The 17,953-nt window shown below is 46.0% G+C and overlaps 1 protein-coding gene across 3 annotated transcripts in view; it reads right to left on the bottom strand.

Moving 5' to 3' along the window:
* The window catches only part of TOGARAM1 (TOG array regulator of axonemal microtubules 1), a 43,308-nt gene extending 25,559 nt beyond the window's left edge, over positions 1–17,749 (bottom strand). For 2 of the 3 annotated variants that reach the window (XM_042465934.1, XM_042465951.1), the window contains exons 1-6: positions 16,287–17,749; positions 12,056–12,107; positions 8,721–8,858; positions 7,159–7,461; positions 4,562–4,824; positions 966–1,198 (exon numbers count right to left, since the gene is read on the bottom strand). In XM_042465934.1, coding sequence (XP_042321868.1) covers positions 966–1,198; positions 4,562–4,824; positions 7,159–7,461; positions 8,721–8,858; positions 12,056–12,107; positions 16,287–17,513 — 2,216 coding nt within the window. In that variant the 5' untranslated portion in view covers positions 17,514–17,749. The remainder of the gene's footprint in view (positions 1–965; positions 1,199–4,561; positions 4,825–7,158; positions 7,462–8,720; positions 8,859–12,055; positions 12,108–16,286) is intronic. The other variant, XM_042465943.1, reaches the window with a different exon arrangement.
* Between the last annotated feature and the right edge of the window lie 204 nt (positions 17,750–17,953).

Below are 17,953 nucleotides of genomic sequence, written 5' to 3'. Positions count from 1 at the left end.
GATATGGCTTGACTACCAGCCTGGAGAGACCATAGGACAAATAGCCCAACTGTATCTGGAGGTATGAAAAGAGCTCCCCCCTCAAAAAATTTTTACTGGGCCATGTGGCTGGTCCCAACCCTCATTTTTGTTGTTGTTGTTAAGTGCATCTGAGTTGACCCTGACACATGGCAACCCCATGAATGAAGACATCTCCAAGACTCCCTTATCCCCACTGCTCTGCTTAAGTCTTATATACCACCCTCGTTGTTGCTGTTATTAACTGCTTTCAAGTTGACCCTGACTCATAGCAACCCTGTGAATGAGACACCTCCAATCCCACCCCCTCTTCCACGGCTCTCCTCGGGTCCTGCACTCAAGCCCATGACTTCCCTGATCAAGACTATCCATCTGTCATGCAGTCTACCTCTATCTTCCCTAGCATTATTGCCTTTTCTAATGAGTCATGATGTGGCCAAAGTATGACAGCTTCAGTTTTGTCATCTTGGTTTCCAGGCTTAATCTGTTCTAGCTCCCAATTGCTTTATCTTTTTGACTGTCCTCAGAACTCTTCTCCAACACATTTCAAACCTAAACCACATGTTAAATCTGGCAAGGTTCTGGGTACAAATACTACTGGAAGGCTGAAACAGGGTGGGTTAACTCAACCAGAACTGAACAGGGGGCCAGTGACATATAACTTGGGGGTGTTGACTGAGTGAAGTCTCCTTCTCTGGAGGTTTTTAAGCAGAGGCTGGACGGCATCAGTCCCAGGGAAGGCTTTAAATTATCTTCCTGCATGGTAGAAGGTGGTTGGGATGGACAGCCTTTGGGGTCCCTTCCAACTCTAGGATTCTATGAATGTTCAGCCAAGAACACTGAGCAGATTTAGGGAAGGGGAAATGCACCACCCTCCCTCCCACAGCTTCCCTTACAACCTAAAGCCCATGGCCCTCATTTGTCCTTGCGCTGCAAGGGAAACACACATGGTTCTTATCCCCTGAGGGCCGGAGGAGAGCGGGGAGGTGATGGAATCCTGGCTGTAGATGCCACTTTCGCTGTAGGAGCTGGTGCTCGGGGAAGACAAGCAAGAAGGGGAGTCCGAGGTCAGATCCAGCTTTAGCACAGAGTCTGGACTTTCAAGGTCAGACATGCTGCCATTCAGTTTTGCTCTCTTCTTAGCTGCGCTGTTGCGAAGAGATCGCAGGGAACTCTGCATCTAAAGAAAAGAGAAGAGACATGATCCTGATTAAGCACTGCAAAGGAAAACAAGCACATGTTCAGGCAATGGTTCTCTGACTTTTCAAGGGCCAGGCGTTTGGGTAGCAGATCTTTCTTGTTCAGAAGATACACCGCCTCCTTTAATTCAACAAGCCTGTACTATGCTGCAATGCCTGTTGTTCCAGCATCAGGTGCTATTTTAGTTTTTCCAGATTCAGCATTTTCCAAGAGCTAAAGGACGGCACCAGTTCAGCGATGCAGAGAGAAAAAGCAAGCATGAGCCTGAAGCCTGGAAGGTATCTTCAAGCAGATTTTGAAAAAAATATTAGCAGGTATACCCCTCAGTCAACAATGTATCTAACAGGAAATCTGGCACCAGAGATAGAAATAACGTGGAAATAATAGGGACAGATTTTGTTGTTGTGTGCCTTCAAGGTGTTTCCAACACGATGACCCTAATGCAAACCTACAATGGAGTTTTCTCAGGCTGAGAGTGTGACTCAACCAAGCTCAGTGGGTTTTCCATGGCAGAGCGAGTCGAATCCTGATCTCAAGCCATAGCCCAATGCTCAAACCACTACACCACACTGGCTCTCCAAACAGATTAAACTGCTCTTCTTTTTGTGGTGTAGACACAGATTAAAAGTAAAGATAAAGGGAGCCCCTTGACATGAATGTCTAGTCGTAACCGACTGTAGGGGACGGTGCTATCTCTGTTACTAAGCCAAAGAGCCCGCACTGTCCAAAGACAAATCTGGTGGTTCTGTGGCCAGCATGACTGCACTGAACGCTGTTACCTTCCCACCAAAGTAGTACCTATCTATCTACTTGCATCTGCATGCTTTCAAGCTGCTAGGCTGGCAGAAGCTGGGACTAGTGACAGGAGCTCATCCCATCATGGAACACTTGGGCCTTGAACTGCCAGCCTTCTGATCTTCTGACCATCAGAATTGGTGCCTTTTTCTTGGTGGGAGGGAATGGGGGATTATGCTTTGCTGATTCTGTTTTTAATGTGTATTTCATTGCATTAATGTATTGTATTATGTATTAAACTGTATTTTCTAACCCGCCATAGGGAGAGGTGGGATATAAATAATTTATTACTGTTGTTATTATTGTTGTTGTTAAGAGACCATATCCCAGATTACTACACACAAAAAAGAAGAGCATGAAACAAATGTTTCAGCAAACTCTTTGTTGAAAACTAACAATATGCACTTATGTAATGAAATAACCTGATCAGGCAAGCCTCATATAGGCAAACAAAAGCAGCTTGAACTTTCTGTAAACCACTTAAAAGCTTCTTCCAAAATCCAACCAGGGATATTCCCTCCCCCCCCTTTCATTTTTTGTTATTAACTGCCCTCGAATCTATCTTGACCCATAGCGACCCTATGGATGAGACATCTCCAAGACCCCTGTCCTCCACTGCCTTGCTTAGGTCGTGTAAACTTATACCTGTGATCTCCTTAATAGAGTCCATCCATCTGGCATGTGGCCTTCCACTCTTCCTGCCTCAACTTTTCTTATAATTTCCATTTTGGGTGGCCAAAGTTACAGATTTGTGGGTTTTTGTGAGTTTTTCGGGCTCTGTGGCCATGTTCTAGAAGATTTTCTTCCTGACGTTTCGCCAGCATCTCTGGCTGGCATCTTCAGAGAATGCTTGCCTGGAAAAAGTTGGGTGTATATATACTGTGTGAGCCTGGGAATGCAGGAGGGATTTGCCTGTGTCTTGTTCTGTGTTGATGGCCGGCCTCAGGCTGGGAGGCTAATGCAAAGGAGGATGAGTGTCTGCTAACTGGGGATCATTATCTGCTGGGAAAGCCCCTGACTCTGAATGGTTTCCCATTTGCATTTGCTGAGTCCTTATTTTGCTATGCCTCAGGACTGGGAGCCAAACCTTGTTCACTTTGAGGGTTTCTTCTTTCCGGTTGAAATTGTCCAGGTGTTTGTGGATCTCAATGTCTCCCCTGTGCATCCTGACATGGAAGTGGTTGGCATGGTCCAGAACCTCAGTGTTTTCAAACAGTATTTTCTGCCCAGGATGGTTTGTGGCATGTTCTGCTACTGCTGATTTTTCAGATTTGTGTTTCTTTTCTTCTTTTTAACAAGATATGGAGATCTAGTGAGGCAGGCTTAACTGCTCCCCTCTTTTCTCTCTGTTTTGCTGTTCACACATGTCCATTAAAGGGTCCTAGAAGCAGATGTTATTTACTCTGCCTGTAGTAAGCACACATACACAGCTACAGCAGAAGTGGACAGGTAGAATCCCATTCTTTCGAAGCTCAAGCTTTATTATGTTGTTTACTGCAGGCACACTACTACAACACGAAACCAGAAGTATGCATTCCTCCTGCCCTCCTCCACCACCTTTCCAATGCTGATGCTGCTAAAAAATCTTCCAGCTTGATGGACAAGGAAGAAATAAAGAGGGGCCTCAGGGAGTGTAAAAAGATTTTTTAATATGGAGTTTCTTTGCCAGAGGTTTTGTTAACTGAGGTTTTTTTGTTTTTTGTTTGTTTGTTTGCTATATGCCTTCAAGTCATTTCTGACTTATGGTGACCCCAAGGTGAACCTGTCTTGTGGTTTTCTTGGCAAGATCTGTTCAGAAGATGTTTGCATATGGCTTGCCTAAGGTCATCCAGCTGGTTTCATGTCCAAGCTGGGACTCCAACTGTTAACTGAGGTATGCCAATAATAATAATAATGATAATAATAATAATAAAATTTATTTGTATCCCGCCCCTCTGAGAACAATCGGGGCGGCTAACAAAGTTAAAAATACAAAACATATAAAATCCCTGGTACCCTCCCCTCCTTAAAAAAGTATTAAATTCAATGCAATATTTAAAAAAAAAAAACAGAACAAAAAACAACAAACAAACAAACATAAAAGTTAAAAACTGACCAGAAGGTCAACAACATCATACCAACAAGCAACCAGTGGGAGCAGCAGTATCTTCCCCAGACGTTTTTCTAAGGCTAGGTTCTCTATTCCGAGAAGACTTGCCGGAAGAGATCCGTCTTAACAGCCTTTTTAAAGCTGTCTAAGGATGTAAGTAGACGGATCTCATCCGACAGGCCGTTCCACAGCCTGGGTTTGATATTTAATAATAATAATAATAATAATAATAATAATAATAATAATAATAATAATAATACGCTTAAATCATGCTGCAGTCTTCAGAATACATGGCCACAAAGGAATGGCATATAGAAATTGCAAATAAACCCACTGCTAACCATGTAAATACCCACTAAAAAACAGCCCAGGAAAAGAAAGAAAATGGTTGAGCAGATCTGCCATTCATTCATTCCATCCTTCACTGTTAGGAGTAAAAATCACACTGAACTCTCCCACCTCATCCTCATCCAGGTCTTTTTCACTGACGTTCAGCTCTGAAAGATCCAGAGACAGTTTCTTGTTCCTCTCGTTCAACCAGAGGTCTTCAGCTTCCCCATTCTTGTGTCCCAAGATGCTGGTTTTTTCTTTATCAGGCAAGGGACTCACTCCCCTGGGGATTGGAGGCACTGGTTTTGTTCCGCTCAGGCCTCTCCGTGAAGACGGGGGTCTCACAAAGGCAGGTTTCAGCTGAATCGGAGGGGTACCCTGGAACTTGAGTTCTGCAGAACCAAACCCACACCATGCATGTTAACAACTTGCCTTTACCAGAGAATGTATTTCATGAGGAACGCTTACATTCATTTAAATTAAAGCATACAGCTACACTAATGTTGCACACTGGTTTCTATAATCGTAAAATGTGTGGTTGTGTCACCTATCATTCCTTGAACAGCTTGAGCCTAGCAAGACTGAGGCCGCTTCATGCGAACACATCCTCTTTTACATGTTGTCCATCCATGCAGAAATCATAGCTATCCACTGCCCATGAAAGACCTTTCCTCTGGAATTTACTACTAAGCCAGTGATGGCGAACCTATGGCACACATGCCAGAGGTGGCACTCAGAGCCCTCTCTGTGGGCACATGTGCCGTCGCCCCAGAGTTTGCCAGAGTTTGTTACTAGAAAGCAAGAGGCACACAGCACTTTGCAATAAATAAGTGGGTTTTGGGTTGCAGTTTGGGCACTCGGCCTCTAAAAGGTTCGCCATCACTGTTAAGCTGTTCAGAAGATCCTTAAGGCCTCTCCTGTAGGCAACACAACACTTTTTGGTTTGAACAAGTGTCCAGGGGCTAGTGACATGTAATATTTACAGTAATATACAGTGGATTTTTGGAATCCGCTGCGGTTTGGTTCAAGGACCCCCTTCCCCCATGGATACCAAAATTTATGCATGCTCAAGTGTCTCTTATATAAAACGACAAAATCAAGGATCGCTTTTGGGAATTTATATTTTTTGAATATTTTCAAACCATGGCTAGTTGAATCTATGGATAAAGAATCAGTGGATATAGAGGGCATACTGTACAGATGATGATAATATATAATATACAGTCGGCCCTTCTTATACATGGATTTAAGCATACGCGGTTTGAAAATGTTCAAAAAAAGTACAAATTTCAAATATCAAACCTTGATTTTCCATTTTTTATAAGGGACACCATTTTACTATGTTGTATTTAATGGGACTTGATCATATACGGATTTTGTTATACACGGGGGATCCTGGAACCAAACCCCAGCATATAACAAGGGTTCACTGTATAAGCCCTATACAATTTAGGCCCAGACTTTCTGAAAGATCTATGTCCCTATATCCAGTCCCACCACGATTACAGGCAGGTTTGTGGGACTGGATATAGGGACATAGATCTTTCAGACAGTCTGGACCTAAATTGTGCTTTTACCTTTTATGCTTTTATGTTTTAACTTTGGGATTTTTAAAAGAAGTTATACAGTGGGCCCTGGGTAACCGCTGAGTTTGGTTCCAGGATCCCCTGTGGATACCAAAATCTGTTTCCGCTCATGTCCTCTTAAATACACTGGCATTGTAAAATGGTGTCCCTCGTATAAAAGGTTTGTTCTTTTGAATTTATATACATTTTTGAATATTTTCAAGCTGTGGATGCTTGAATCCATGCATAAAGAATCTGTATATACAGAGGGCCAACTATTGTTTTTACTTTGGCATTTTTAAAAGAATTGTCACACACACACACACACTTGTACAAATAATTTTTTAGCCATACCCTGTTTTTATTCAGATGTAAAAACATCTCTGGTATAAGGAGAAAGGTAGGGTATAAATAAAAGAAATAAATAAAACAAAAATATTACAATTTTAGAGCAGCAATGGTATTTTTAAACTAGGGAGGGGCCCATTGTTTGTTTGCAGAGGAAGACTCCACAGAACTCCAGATTTCTCATGGCAAGCCAAGACCTGGTTACTTCCAATTCCTAAGCCCAGCCCCACTCTTTGCACTGTTCAATAACTGAAAACCCCTTAAAATCAATGCCTGAGCTGCAGTGAGGTGAGACAGCAAAGCGTTCAAAAAGCTGCCTGTCTTTTCTTTAGCAAGCTCCTCTTTCTCACCACAACCCCTGTGAAGGAGGCAAAAGGGGGAAGGGTTTCAAAGCTCTCTTTCTGCCTGAAAGCACTAGAATAATTAATTATCTGACTAAAAGAGAAGAGTTCAGCCTGTGATTTAAATGCCATGGAATTGCCCTAGTGCTGCTCTTTCTTTCTTTCTTTCTTTCTTTCTTTCTTCGTTATCCCAAAAATGAGGAACCACATGAAGGATCAGACTGGTGCTGGAAGAAGAGCAGCTAACAGTAAGACTGCTTAACCCTTCTGACGAAAATAGGAGAATTTAAATCCATCATGCCTGCTAAAGAATTACCAGGGAGTTGGTTATCCATAAGGTCTCCCATCCTGGCCCCCTTTTTTACTTTCATTATCATCACCCTTTCTTTTCCTTTTGAAAAAGCACTCTCAACCACCATCTCCCCAGTCCAGATTGACAGACCCTGCTGGAAACTGAAAGAGAGCCTCTTACCGGCAACTTCTCCTCCTACCGAGCTGGAAAATTTCTTCTGATGGGTCGGTTTTGGAAGCCCTTCAAAGCTCTTCAGAGGCCAGGAATTAGAGAAGTTAATAGTGTGATCTTGTGAGCTCCTGAGAGGATCTGCAGGAGGGGAAGTGTGCTTTGGACTGTGCCTGGGCGATGCAAAGGGATACGAGGGGAGAATAAAGGCTCCTTGGTTGGTGTGGGAGCCCAGGAGAGGTGGAGGCGGCGTGTGCTCAGGCGGGCTGCAAAAGATCCGCTGGGGCTTGTTGGTGAAATTGAGGCTGGTGCACACTGATGGGGAGAGAGAAAGAAAATGCACAGTCTTCATTGAAGTGCCATTAACAACCACAAGCTCACAATATTACACACAAACCATTGCCCAGTGTACCTAACCATTAAGCCTCAAGCACAGCTAGCACAGAAAGTTCTTTCTTGAGTTAATTTTCCAAACACGGTCAGTGATCTAAAACCTTTCTTCGAGGCATAACAGCATCCACACCAAGTATGGGTAAAGGGCAATCCTGGGGCCACAGGTGGCCTGATAAGAATGCTTTTGTGACTCTCAACACCTCCCAAATCCTCTGGCCAAAAATCAGAGAGCGGTCGCTTCTAGGAGCCTCCAGGTGCAACAACCTACTTTTTAAATAGGTCTCAAGGTTTCTCTATCCTGTCTAACATTGAAGAAACCCCTTTTTAAGAATCAATCAAGGCCTCTTGGTTGCTTTGGGCTTCTCATTTTATGTTTCAGTAGCCATACAATCATGCGGGGGGGGGGGGGGGGAGCGCATAACAGTGGCCACCAGACATGCTGCTGCCCACTCCAATTTAGTTTATAAATATATTTGTTGTTATTAACCACCCACAAGTTGACCCCAACTTTTGGCAATCTTGTACAAGAGATATCTCCAAGACCCCCTGACCTCCACCACTCTATTTATATCTATAAGATTCAGGCCCATGGCCTCCCTGATTGAGTCTAGCCATCTGGCATGTGGTCTTCCTCTCTTTCTATTGCCTTCTACTTTTCTTAGCACTGTTGTCTTTTCTAATGAGTCATCTCTTCCCATGATGTGGCCAAAGTACAACGGCCTCAATTTAATCATCTTGGCAGAAGCATACAGGTGTGGTTAAACGCATTTTTAAAGCCCAGTTGTAAGAGTGCAGGCAGGAGGAAGATATCTTTTTCCAGCCACAAATGCTGACTTGGCTGCACCCAATGGGATTTCTCTCTTTTTCAAAAGTTCCTTTGAAGAGAACCCATGTGAACCTTATTTTGAAACTATTCAAATCTACAAACTTTGTATTAGCATGGAATGGTGAGAAAATAGATTCAAACTCAATAATGGGACCACTATCACCATCCTCAATCCATTACATCTTCCATTTAATTTGGGAATAATCTGTGAATAATCATAAATTATTCTAGAATCCATTGGTGGAATGTTTCCTGCAGCTCTCTGTTTCCATTGTTTTCAACTTATTCCCTCCATAGGAAAGGAAAAGTGTATTTGTCAGTGGAAGTTAATACAGTATAACTATGCTACACATACCTTTATCCTGCCAGGAATTGCTCAAACCTACAAACTGTAAGTCCGAATCCACGCTACCGCTCTTTCCACGAGTGTGAGCAAAGCCAAGGGGCCCACATTTTCCCGAAATATGGTGCTGGTGAGAAGACATCACACCTTCTGAACAAAAAGGAAAAGTCAAGTAGGTTTTTAAATGTTGTTGAGAAAAAACTATCTCAATAGACTTTTAAAATACATAAATTCGCAGTCATCATCCTGGGATTTCCTACAGTTCTTTTTGGAATTTGGAAAATCAGATACAATCGGCCCTCTGTATCCCCAGACTTGCCAGCTGTGGATTTCAGTATCTGTGGATGGCAAGCCCTCAGTGTCCCTAATGGAGGTGCGGCCACATGCGCACACTGCCACTGAAGTCCCATTATCCCAAATGGCAGCGCAGCCATGTATATGCACCGCCATTGGGGACAACAGAACTTGAGCATCCATGGATTTTGGTATCCGCGGGAGGTTGGGCAGACTGGATCCCCACAAATACCAAGGGCCGACTGTATGTGTGAAACTCTGTCTTTACCAACACTTCAACCACAGCATTATAACAAGTTATTTCCAAGTGCATGAAACAAAACAAAAAAAGGACTCAGAAGTGAAATTGTTCTTTCTTTAAATTACTTCTTGCCCTATTTTTTCAACTACAGAAAGTGTCCAGGCCGGGGCAAAAGAAAAAGAAAAAACTATTTAGAGAAAGAATGCACAGTGCTAAAAAAAATCCAAATGGACAGACGGACAGACACAAGACTTGTGCTTTAATTGAAGCCATCCTGTCAGGCTAAACATGAAATGAACCGTGATGTCCCTCTATAAACTGGCACAGCGAACCTAGCCAAGCAGAAGGCAATGCCAGGCAAAGGGAGCAGGCTAGTCCAGTCTTGCCCAACATGGGATTTTTGCTATTAACATGAGGAATGAGGGCGGCTGGTTACTTATTACAGCAAGGTATTTTTTTAAAAAACAACAACACTCCACTAATTTAAACACATTTATCATTCCAAGTGCCTGACTTCCCACATTTAAGAGCTAGTGCACACTTAACACCAGGTTTGTATGAATTATTATTATTATTATTAATTTTATTTTTTACCCTGCCTTTCCCCAAAATTGGGACTCAATGCAGCTTTGAATTGTAGTGAATAAGTCTGAGCCACCCAGGACTGAAAAAAGAGAGGGCAATAAATAGTTTGCTTCCTCCTTCCACTGACACTTCTGCAGAAAAACTGTGCCTTGTTCATAAATATAGTTCAGCACTACATGTCTACTATGTGAAAATGAGGGCAAGATGGTACCCTTAGGACTGTACTGTGGAAGCTGGCTGTAAAGTAGTTGTCAAACAGCAATCCATTTCCTCACTGGGGTCAGTATTTCTTACTCTTGATCTTAGAACAGTTCACATATACAGTCCAAGAAGGTAAGACTTCAAACGTCTGACAGAAGACACATTACAAGAAATTATTTTGAGGAAAGGCTTGGCCCTGGAAACAACTTTTCCTTTTTTAAATTGGGCCTCTTCTTGAAGAAGCCTTCTTGTCTCCTGAGATTTCTATGACCACAGATGCAGTTTCCTTACCATTATCCCTTTAGAATAGCACCTGTGTTGTGCTTTCAGCTTTCAACAGGAACTCACTTGGGTATGTCTCCTGCTTTCCTGGCAAGTAAAGTTCTAAAAGAACTGAAGTGAAACCCACCATATTCTAGGAATGGGGAAATTGTCAGCAATTCTATTACAATCCTGTGTCAAATGCAACGAGACCTTCAGCATCACTCAAACCTCCAGGTCTGCCTCTATGGAAATTCTTGGAGAACAAAATGCCACTGTGTCTCAGGCTAGGGCAACAGAATCGTATAATCACAGAATCATAGAATCATAGAATCATAGAATCATAGAATCATAGAGTTGGAAGAGACCGCAAGGGCCCTGATCCAGTCCAACCCCCTGCCATGCAGGAAATCCAAATCAAAGCATCCCTGACAGATGGCCATCCAGCCTCTGTTTAAAGACCTCCAAGGAAGGAGACTCTATCACCCTCCGAGGAAGGAGTGCATTCCATTGTCGAACAGCCCTAACTGTCAGGAAGTTCCTCCTAATGTTCAGGTGGAATCTCTTTTCCTGCAGCTTGCATCCATTGTTCCGGGTCCTGTTCTCTGGAGCAGCAGAAAACAAGCTTGCTCCCTCCTCAATATGACATCCTTTCAAATATTTAAACAGGGCGATCATATCATCTCTTAACCTTCTTTTCTCCAGGCTAAACATCCCCAGCTCCCTAAGTCGTTCCTCATAGGGCATGGTTTCCAGACCCTTCACCATTTTTGTCACCCTCCTTTGGACACATGGCTCCAGTTTCTCAATGTCCTTTCTGAATTGTGGCGCCCAGAACTGGACACAATATTCTAGGTGGGGCCTGACCAGAGCAGAATACAGTGGCACTATTACTTCTCATAATCTAGACACTATACTTCTATTGATGCAGCCTAAAATAGCATTGGCCTTTTTAGCTGCCGCATCACACTGTTCACTCATGTTCAACTTGTGGTCTACTTAGACTCCTAGATCCCTTTCACACGTAGTTTCATTCAGCCAGGTGTCCCCCATAATCCTATATCTGTGCATTTTATTTTTCCGCCCTAAGTGCAATACCTTACATTTCTCCGTGTTGAATTTCATTTTGTTAGCTTTGGCCCAGCTTTCTAGTCTATTCAGGTCATTTTGAATCTTGAGTTGGAAGAGACTCCAAGGGCTGTCCAGTCCACCCCCTGCCATGCAAGAACCCTCCATCAAAGCACCCCCAAAACATGGCCATCCAGCCTCTGCTTAAAGACCTCCAAAGGAGACTCCACCCCTCTCCAAGGGAGTTGTTCCACTGTCAAACAACTCTTACTGTCAGGACGTTCCTCCTAATATTAAGGTGGAATCTCTTTTCCTGTAGCTTGCGTCCATTGGTTCATGTCCTTGCCTTTGGAGCAGCAGAAAACAAGCTTGCTCCATCCTCAATGTGGCACCCCTTCAGTAACTAGGATTCAACTGGAATGGAAGAGGCAAACTGCACAGGCTTGGAGGGGTGTGACTTTGTGCCTTCTAGACCGACCCAGTACCTCCAAACTAACAAGTCCAGGCTTCTTGACTCCAAGGCCAGACAGCAAGGAGGGAGGGGACCACCACCAAGAGAAGAGTTAGCGATGATGGTAGAATAAACTGCTGTCCTGACCTCATTTGAAGCCCAGGGCAGGCTTAGAGGATGCTTTCCTCTTCTTTGTAATGCACCAGTCCATCACAAAATAAAATATTTGGTAGTTAACTGGCTTACCTTGAGAAGGCCTCACTTTTGGAGAGTGAAGAAAATTGTTTGAAGTTGAAAGCTGCAACAGGAACACAAAGGAGAAGGCATTACAAAGCAATTCAGAACAATCTTTTTCCCCTGTTGTAAAACTGGGTGAGGGATCTACACACCGCTGATAATAATGCAGAAACTGGACCAGAAAAACCATTCGAAACCCACAGAATTCTGGATTTAAAGATTAAACATGAGTTATCACAATTTTCATCTTTGTCCTGGCAGCCTCCCTCCAACAGGACAAGTCTAACTAGTTGCGGTCAAGACAATCCCAAGAATGTCCATTTGTTATTCATCAGACAAAGAGGACTTTCGGACTGTTCCACTCAGAGGGTTGTTTCATTTCTGCACCTGCCAGGCTTCCTTTCTCCTCACCATTACTGAGCTGCTCCAAACATTCCTGATCTCTCAAATTCCTTCAGCCAATGAAGGGCAACTTGTGTTAATTTATAACAAAATGAGGTCACTGGAATGTTCCTGGATGTAATTATTAATTCCTACCATAACTCCGAAAAACTTGTGCTGTTACTTTAAGGATAAATTCAGGAGCATGAGAGTAATACTGTTTCACGTTTCATATAAATTACCCAACACTTACAAAGACTTGTTCTGAGTACTCAAGCCACAGTGTATCGATCCAACCCTAAAGAAACCACTCTGAAAGGCTAAACCATGTAGATATTAACAGCAATGGCTGACCAGAAATTAGAGGCAACATTCCTTTGGTCATACAACAAGACTAAAGGGAGGTTTGGTCTGACTTGAGGCTTGTGAAATACTGGTTATTTGGTGCAAAGAGGAGCATAATTTCATCCTACTCCCTGCTGTAACAGACAATTGGTTTACACTGAAAAGGAAAGAACAGCATCACAGCAGATTAATTATCTTATGACTTTCAGGCCTTGTATATCTCCAAGTTATTTAGGAGACACATATTTTGATTTGTATAATGCATTTTTATACATTACAAAACAGTTCAGAGGTTTGATAACAACAGCTACAGTCTCTTAGCCATTTTGGAGTTGCTGTGGCAACGCAGGCAGAACATCTCTCCTGGCTTGTCTTGCACCCAAAGGTAGAGAGAAGGCTGCAGGAAAGGAGAGCAGGCACTTGTCACCTGCTCCCCATAAAGCAACAGGGGACCCACTGCAAAATAGTACATTAACAGCCTCTATCCCAAGAGCACAAACCCAGGAACCTGGAAAGTTCTTTTCAACAAGAGACAGACCATCAAGCCCATTGTCCACAACTCTGAGCGACTAGCTGGAGTTTTAGGCAGAACTCTTTTTCCCAACCATAGTTGCAGGCACTCCTGGCAAAGGACATGCCATGCCAGACTGATTCCTCATGCTTGCAGTTTACCACTTGCCTGGCCATCAGGGATGAGAACAAATTGTACCCATTTAATCAGGCAAGAAGCACACACACAAATAAAATAGTTGGAGGGAAGTTTTTCTGAAAACAAAAAGAAGAAATGTGTCTCAAAGGACTGTCAGAACAAGGAGAAATGTTCTTTTCTCCTATGCTTAGATAGAAAAAATGAAATGCATGGATATAGGATGGGGGACACCTGGCTTAAGGAGACATGACTGTGAAAGGGATCTAGGAGTCCTAGTAGGCCACAAGTTGAACATGAGTCAACAGTGTGATGTGGAAGCTAAAAAAGTCAAAGTGATTCTAGGCTGCATCAATAGAAGTACAATGTGTAGAACAAGGGAAACCATAGTGCCACTCTATTCTGGTTTGGTCATGCCTCACCTGGAATACTGTGTCCAGTTCTGGCCACCAGAATTCAAAAAGGATGTTGAGAAACTGGAGCGTGTCCAAAGGAGGTCCACCAAAATGGTGGAAGGTATGGAAGCCATAAAGCCCTATGAGGGGAGACTTGGGGAGCTGGGGATGTTTAGCCTGGAGAAGAAAAGGTTAAGAGGTCATAAGATAGCTCCGTGTAAGTATTTGAAGGGATGTCACAGTGAGGATGGGACACTTGGGGAGGATGTTTTCTGCTGCTCCAGAGACTAGAACACGGAACAATGGATGTAAGCTATAGGAAAAGAGATTCCAACTCAACATTAGGAGGAACGTCCTGACAGTAAGGGCTGTTCGACAGTGGAACATATTCCCTCGGAGATTTTAGTGGAGTCTCCTTCCTTGGAGGTCTTTAAGCAGAGGCTGGATGGGCCATCTGTATGGAGGTGCTCTGATTGTGAGTTCCTGCATGGCAGAATGGGGTTGGACTGGATCACCCTCGAGGTCTCTTTCAAGTCTACGGTTCTAGAAGGACACAAAGGTTGAAGGAGTCAGGAATTTCTGCAGAATGACAGCTACGATGCTTAACTGCATAAGTTTCTCATAACAGAATTCAACACATGTTTGCAAAGGGATCTTATAGCACCTTTGAGACTGACTGAGGGAAACAAGTCGCAGCATGAACTTTCACAGACTTGGTCTGTTTCCTGAGATGCATGGGGCGAACTTGTTTCCAAGAAGGACCTTTATAATCAGACTGTATGAACAGTCACAACAATGCAAAACTTGTGGGCTTGATGTTGAGTTAAGTTTGTTGGGGGACAAAGGCAGGAGGGAAAATGATGCTGAAGGCCAAGGTGGAGAGCATGATCTTTTAAAGATCCTTCTTGGGCACCCGTTCACTCCATGCATCTGAGGAAGTAGACCAAGTCTAGGAAAGCTTATTCCGCAACTTCTTTTGCACAGTTAGTTTCAAAGAGGCTGCAAGATCTCTTTGCATATTGCTATTCCACACAGCCACAACTGTGACACTGAATTCTGTTTGATTCCATAACTGAAATGAAATGTTTACCTTTTAGCTACATTCCTGCTAAAAAGCCCTAGCAAGTCTTTCTGTGGTTTGTAAACCTGGCACTCTGTTTGAACAGCTGTGCACACTCCCTCCTCATTCAGAGTGCTCTCTCTTTTCTCTCCCCCACAGCTTTCTTTGTCCCAGGTCTTGATTTCTGTGGATGCAGCCTGATCAAGCCATTCAAAAGATTAACCAGAAGCACAGGACCAACAAGGGAACCTGACAGCCCAGTTGGTGGTGACACTGGGGTCATGGAATCACAGAAATGGAAGAGACCCCAGGGGCCATTTAGCCCAAAGCACTTCAGCCGTGCAGGAATACAGGATCAAATCCACTCCCTGTGACAGATGGCATCCAGCCCCTGTTTAAAATCATCCAAAGAGAGGGAATCCGACACTCTCCAAGAGAGCATCTTCCACCATCAGACAGCTCCTGCCGTCAGAAAATTCTTTCCAATGTTGAGGTGCAATTGCTTTTTCTGTAGCTTGAATCCGCTGCTATGTCCTGGTCTCTGGAGCTCCCTCCTCAATATGACACCCCTTCAGCTAGTTAAACAGGGCTTTCATATCACCCCTTAACCATCTCTTCTCCAAGCTAAATATACCCAGCTCCCTAAGTCTCTCCTCATAAGGTATGGTTTCCAGACCTTTCAGCATTTTAGTCACCCTGTTCTGAATCAGGATGCTGGAGTTGGAAGAGACCCCAAAGGGCCATCTAGTCCAACCCCATTCTGCCATGCAGAAACTCTCAATCAAAGCATACCTGACAAATGGCCATCCAGCCTCTATTTAAAGACCTCCATGAAGGAGACTCCATTACAATCTCCAAGGAAGTGTCTTCCACTGTCCACTAACTTTTACTAGGCCACTGCAATAGAAACTGAAGAAACATACTTTAAAAATATATTCATTTTCATTCTGTTTTCATTCTTGTGGTCTGAATGCTAAACTAGAATAATAGACTCTTAGTCAGAAGAGACCCCAAAGGCCATCCAGCCCAATACCTTCTGTCATGCAGGAAGTCACAGTCAATGATTGCAAAGATAGTCAATATATTGGGAACCATATCCATAGAATCCTAGCGCTCGCCAGGGGCCATCCAGTCCAACTCCATTCTGCCATGCAGGGGGGGACTCACAACTGAAGCACCCCCAACAGATGGCCATCCAGCCTCTGCTTAAAGATTTCCAAGAAAGGAGACTCCACCAGACTCTCAGGAAGTTCCTCCTAACTTTGAGGTGAAATCTCTTTTCCTGTTTAAATAGTGGTGCCCAGAACTGGACACAGTATTATTCCAGGTAAGGCCTCACAAAAGCAGAGTAGAGTGGTTATGACCAGGTAAGCCATGAGGCGTCAAGTGAGCCCAGCCGCCCACACGACTCACCGGCTCACTCTCCCAGGGCAGCTTCCCCTTCCCGGCGCTCAGCACCCGCCGTGGGCCAATTCCTGCTTGGTGGTCTCCGAAGGGGGCGAGGGAGGCGGATGGCTCCCCGGAGCAGCTGTGGGCACTCTGGATGCGGTTGCCCTCCAGCAGCCAGTCCGTGTCGGCCCCATGGGGCAAGTGGAAGCCTCTCCCGTGAGCAGCTCCTGCCGAGGAAGACGAAGAGGAGGAGGAGGGTGGCAGGGGCACGGCGTACTCCACGAACCACTGCTCGGTCAGCCTGGGGAGGGTCTTGCGGGCTAAGCGGGCCTGGACGGCGGCCATCACCCCCTCCCCGTCGTCCTGCAGCTCCACGGCGTCTACAGCCTGGAAGATGATGCTGGTGCGCCCAGGCCCAAGTGCGTAGGCTAGGACGGCAAAGGCCTCAAGGGCGGCATGACGGACGCGCCGCTTGGGGTCAGCCAGGGCCGGAGCCAAAGTGTCCACCATGCCAGGCAGGTCGAAGTCCTCGCTGGGGAAGGTGAGGAGGGCGGCGACAGCAATGGCGACGACGACCTCTCGGACGCGTGAGTTTCTGTGGCGCAGGTGCTCCGAGCGCAGGAGGAGGTTGAGAACTGGACGGGGCCCGGCCGCTCGCATGAGCCCCAGGAAGAGCTGGTGGTACTCCTGGCGGATGGCCAGCTTGGCGTCCCCCAGGACCTTGGCCGCGGCGGACACCAGGGGCTCCAGCCAAGGCGGCGGGGTGGCGCAGGCGTGTCTCCCCAGCTGCGCGGCCAGGATCCTCAGCCCCTCGAGGGCCCCCAGAGCCACCTTGAAGTTGGAGTCGTCCAGGAGGGCGCGGAGGAGGGCCAGGAGGCCCAGGAGGCTGGGGACCGGGAGGGAGGCCAGGGCCGGTCCGGGGGCTTCTGCCAGCACCCGCTTCAGCTGCTCCATGGCCCCCACGCGGCCGCGGTAGTCCTGCTGGTCAAGGAGCCGCGCGTGGAGCTCCCAGGGGACCAGGCCGAAGTGCAGAGGAGAAGGGGAAGGCGGGTGGCCCCTCGGAGGGGAGGCTGAGGGGGGCTCTCCAGGGAGGCTCCCACCGCCTCCCCCTGCGGCAGGGCCTCCTCTGCTCTGGCCCCCAGCCTCTCCTCCATCCTCTTCCTCTTCTCCTTGGTCCTGCTCTCCCTCCGCGCCTCCCGGCTCCTCCTCCTCCTCCTGCTGCTCCTCCCTCCGCCGCTGCTCAGCCCCCATGCCCCGCAGAGGGGCCTCCCCCGGCCGGCCCGCCAGGCCCCCGCCTCGAACAGGCCTCGCGCCACAAGCGCCACAAGGACGAGGAGGAGCAGCAGCTGCAGGACCAGGAGGAGGAGGAGGAGGAGGAGAAGAACATCGCCGTCTCCAGGGAAACGCGTCACTACATCACCAACACCAGCGCCGCCGCCGCCGCCACCACCACCACGACGCGGCCTCCCTCTGCCTCAGCCCAGCGGCGGCACTGCGCCTGCGCGGAATGGAACGCCAGCTTGCCTCACGGCGAGGTTGGCCAGGGAAGGGTCATGTGGGCGGGACTACGGCGCGGCGCGGCGGCGCTTCTGCGCGCGGGGTCTGCCGGGAGTTGTAGTCCTTCCTCCTCATGACGCCTTCCGCCTTTAATCTTAAAGCAGGGAGCGGAGGCAAAAATACAGTAAAGGAAA

This window comes from Sceloporus undulatus, chromosome 1 (genome assembly GCF_019175285.1).
Source record: "Sceloporus undulatus isolate JIND9_A2432 ecotype Alabama chromosome 1, SceUnd_v1.1, whole genome shotgun sequence".
NCBI classification, from domain to species: Eukaryota; Metazoa; Chordata; class Lepidosauria; order Squamata; family Phrynosomatidae; genus Sceloporus; species Sceloporus undulatus.
The sequence above is the reverse complement of the archived record's forward strand: the minus strand, read 5'-3'. Positions and strand labels throughout refer to the sequence as shown.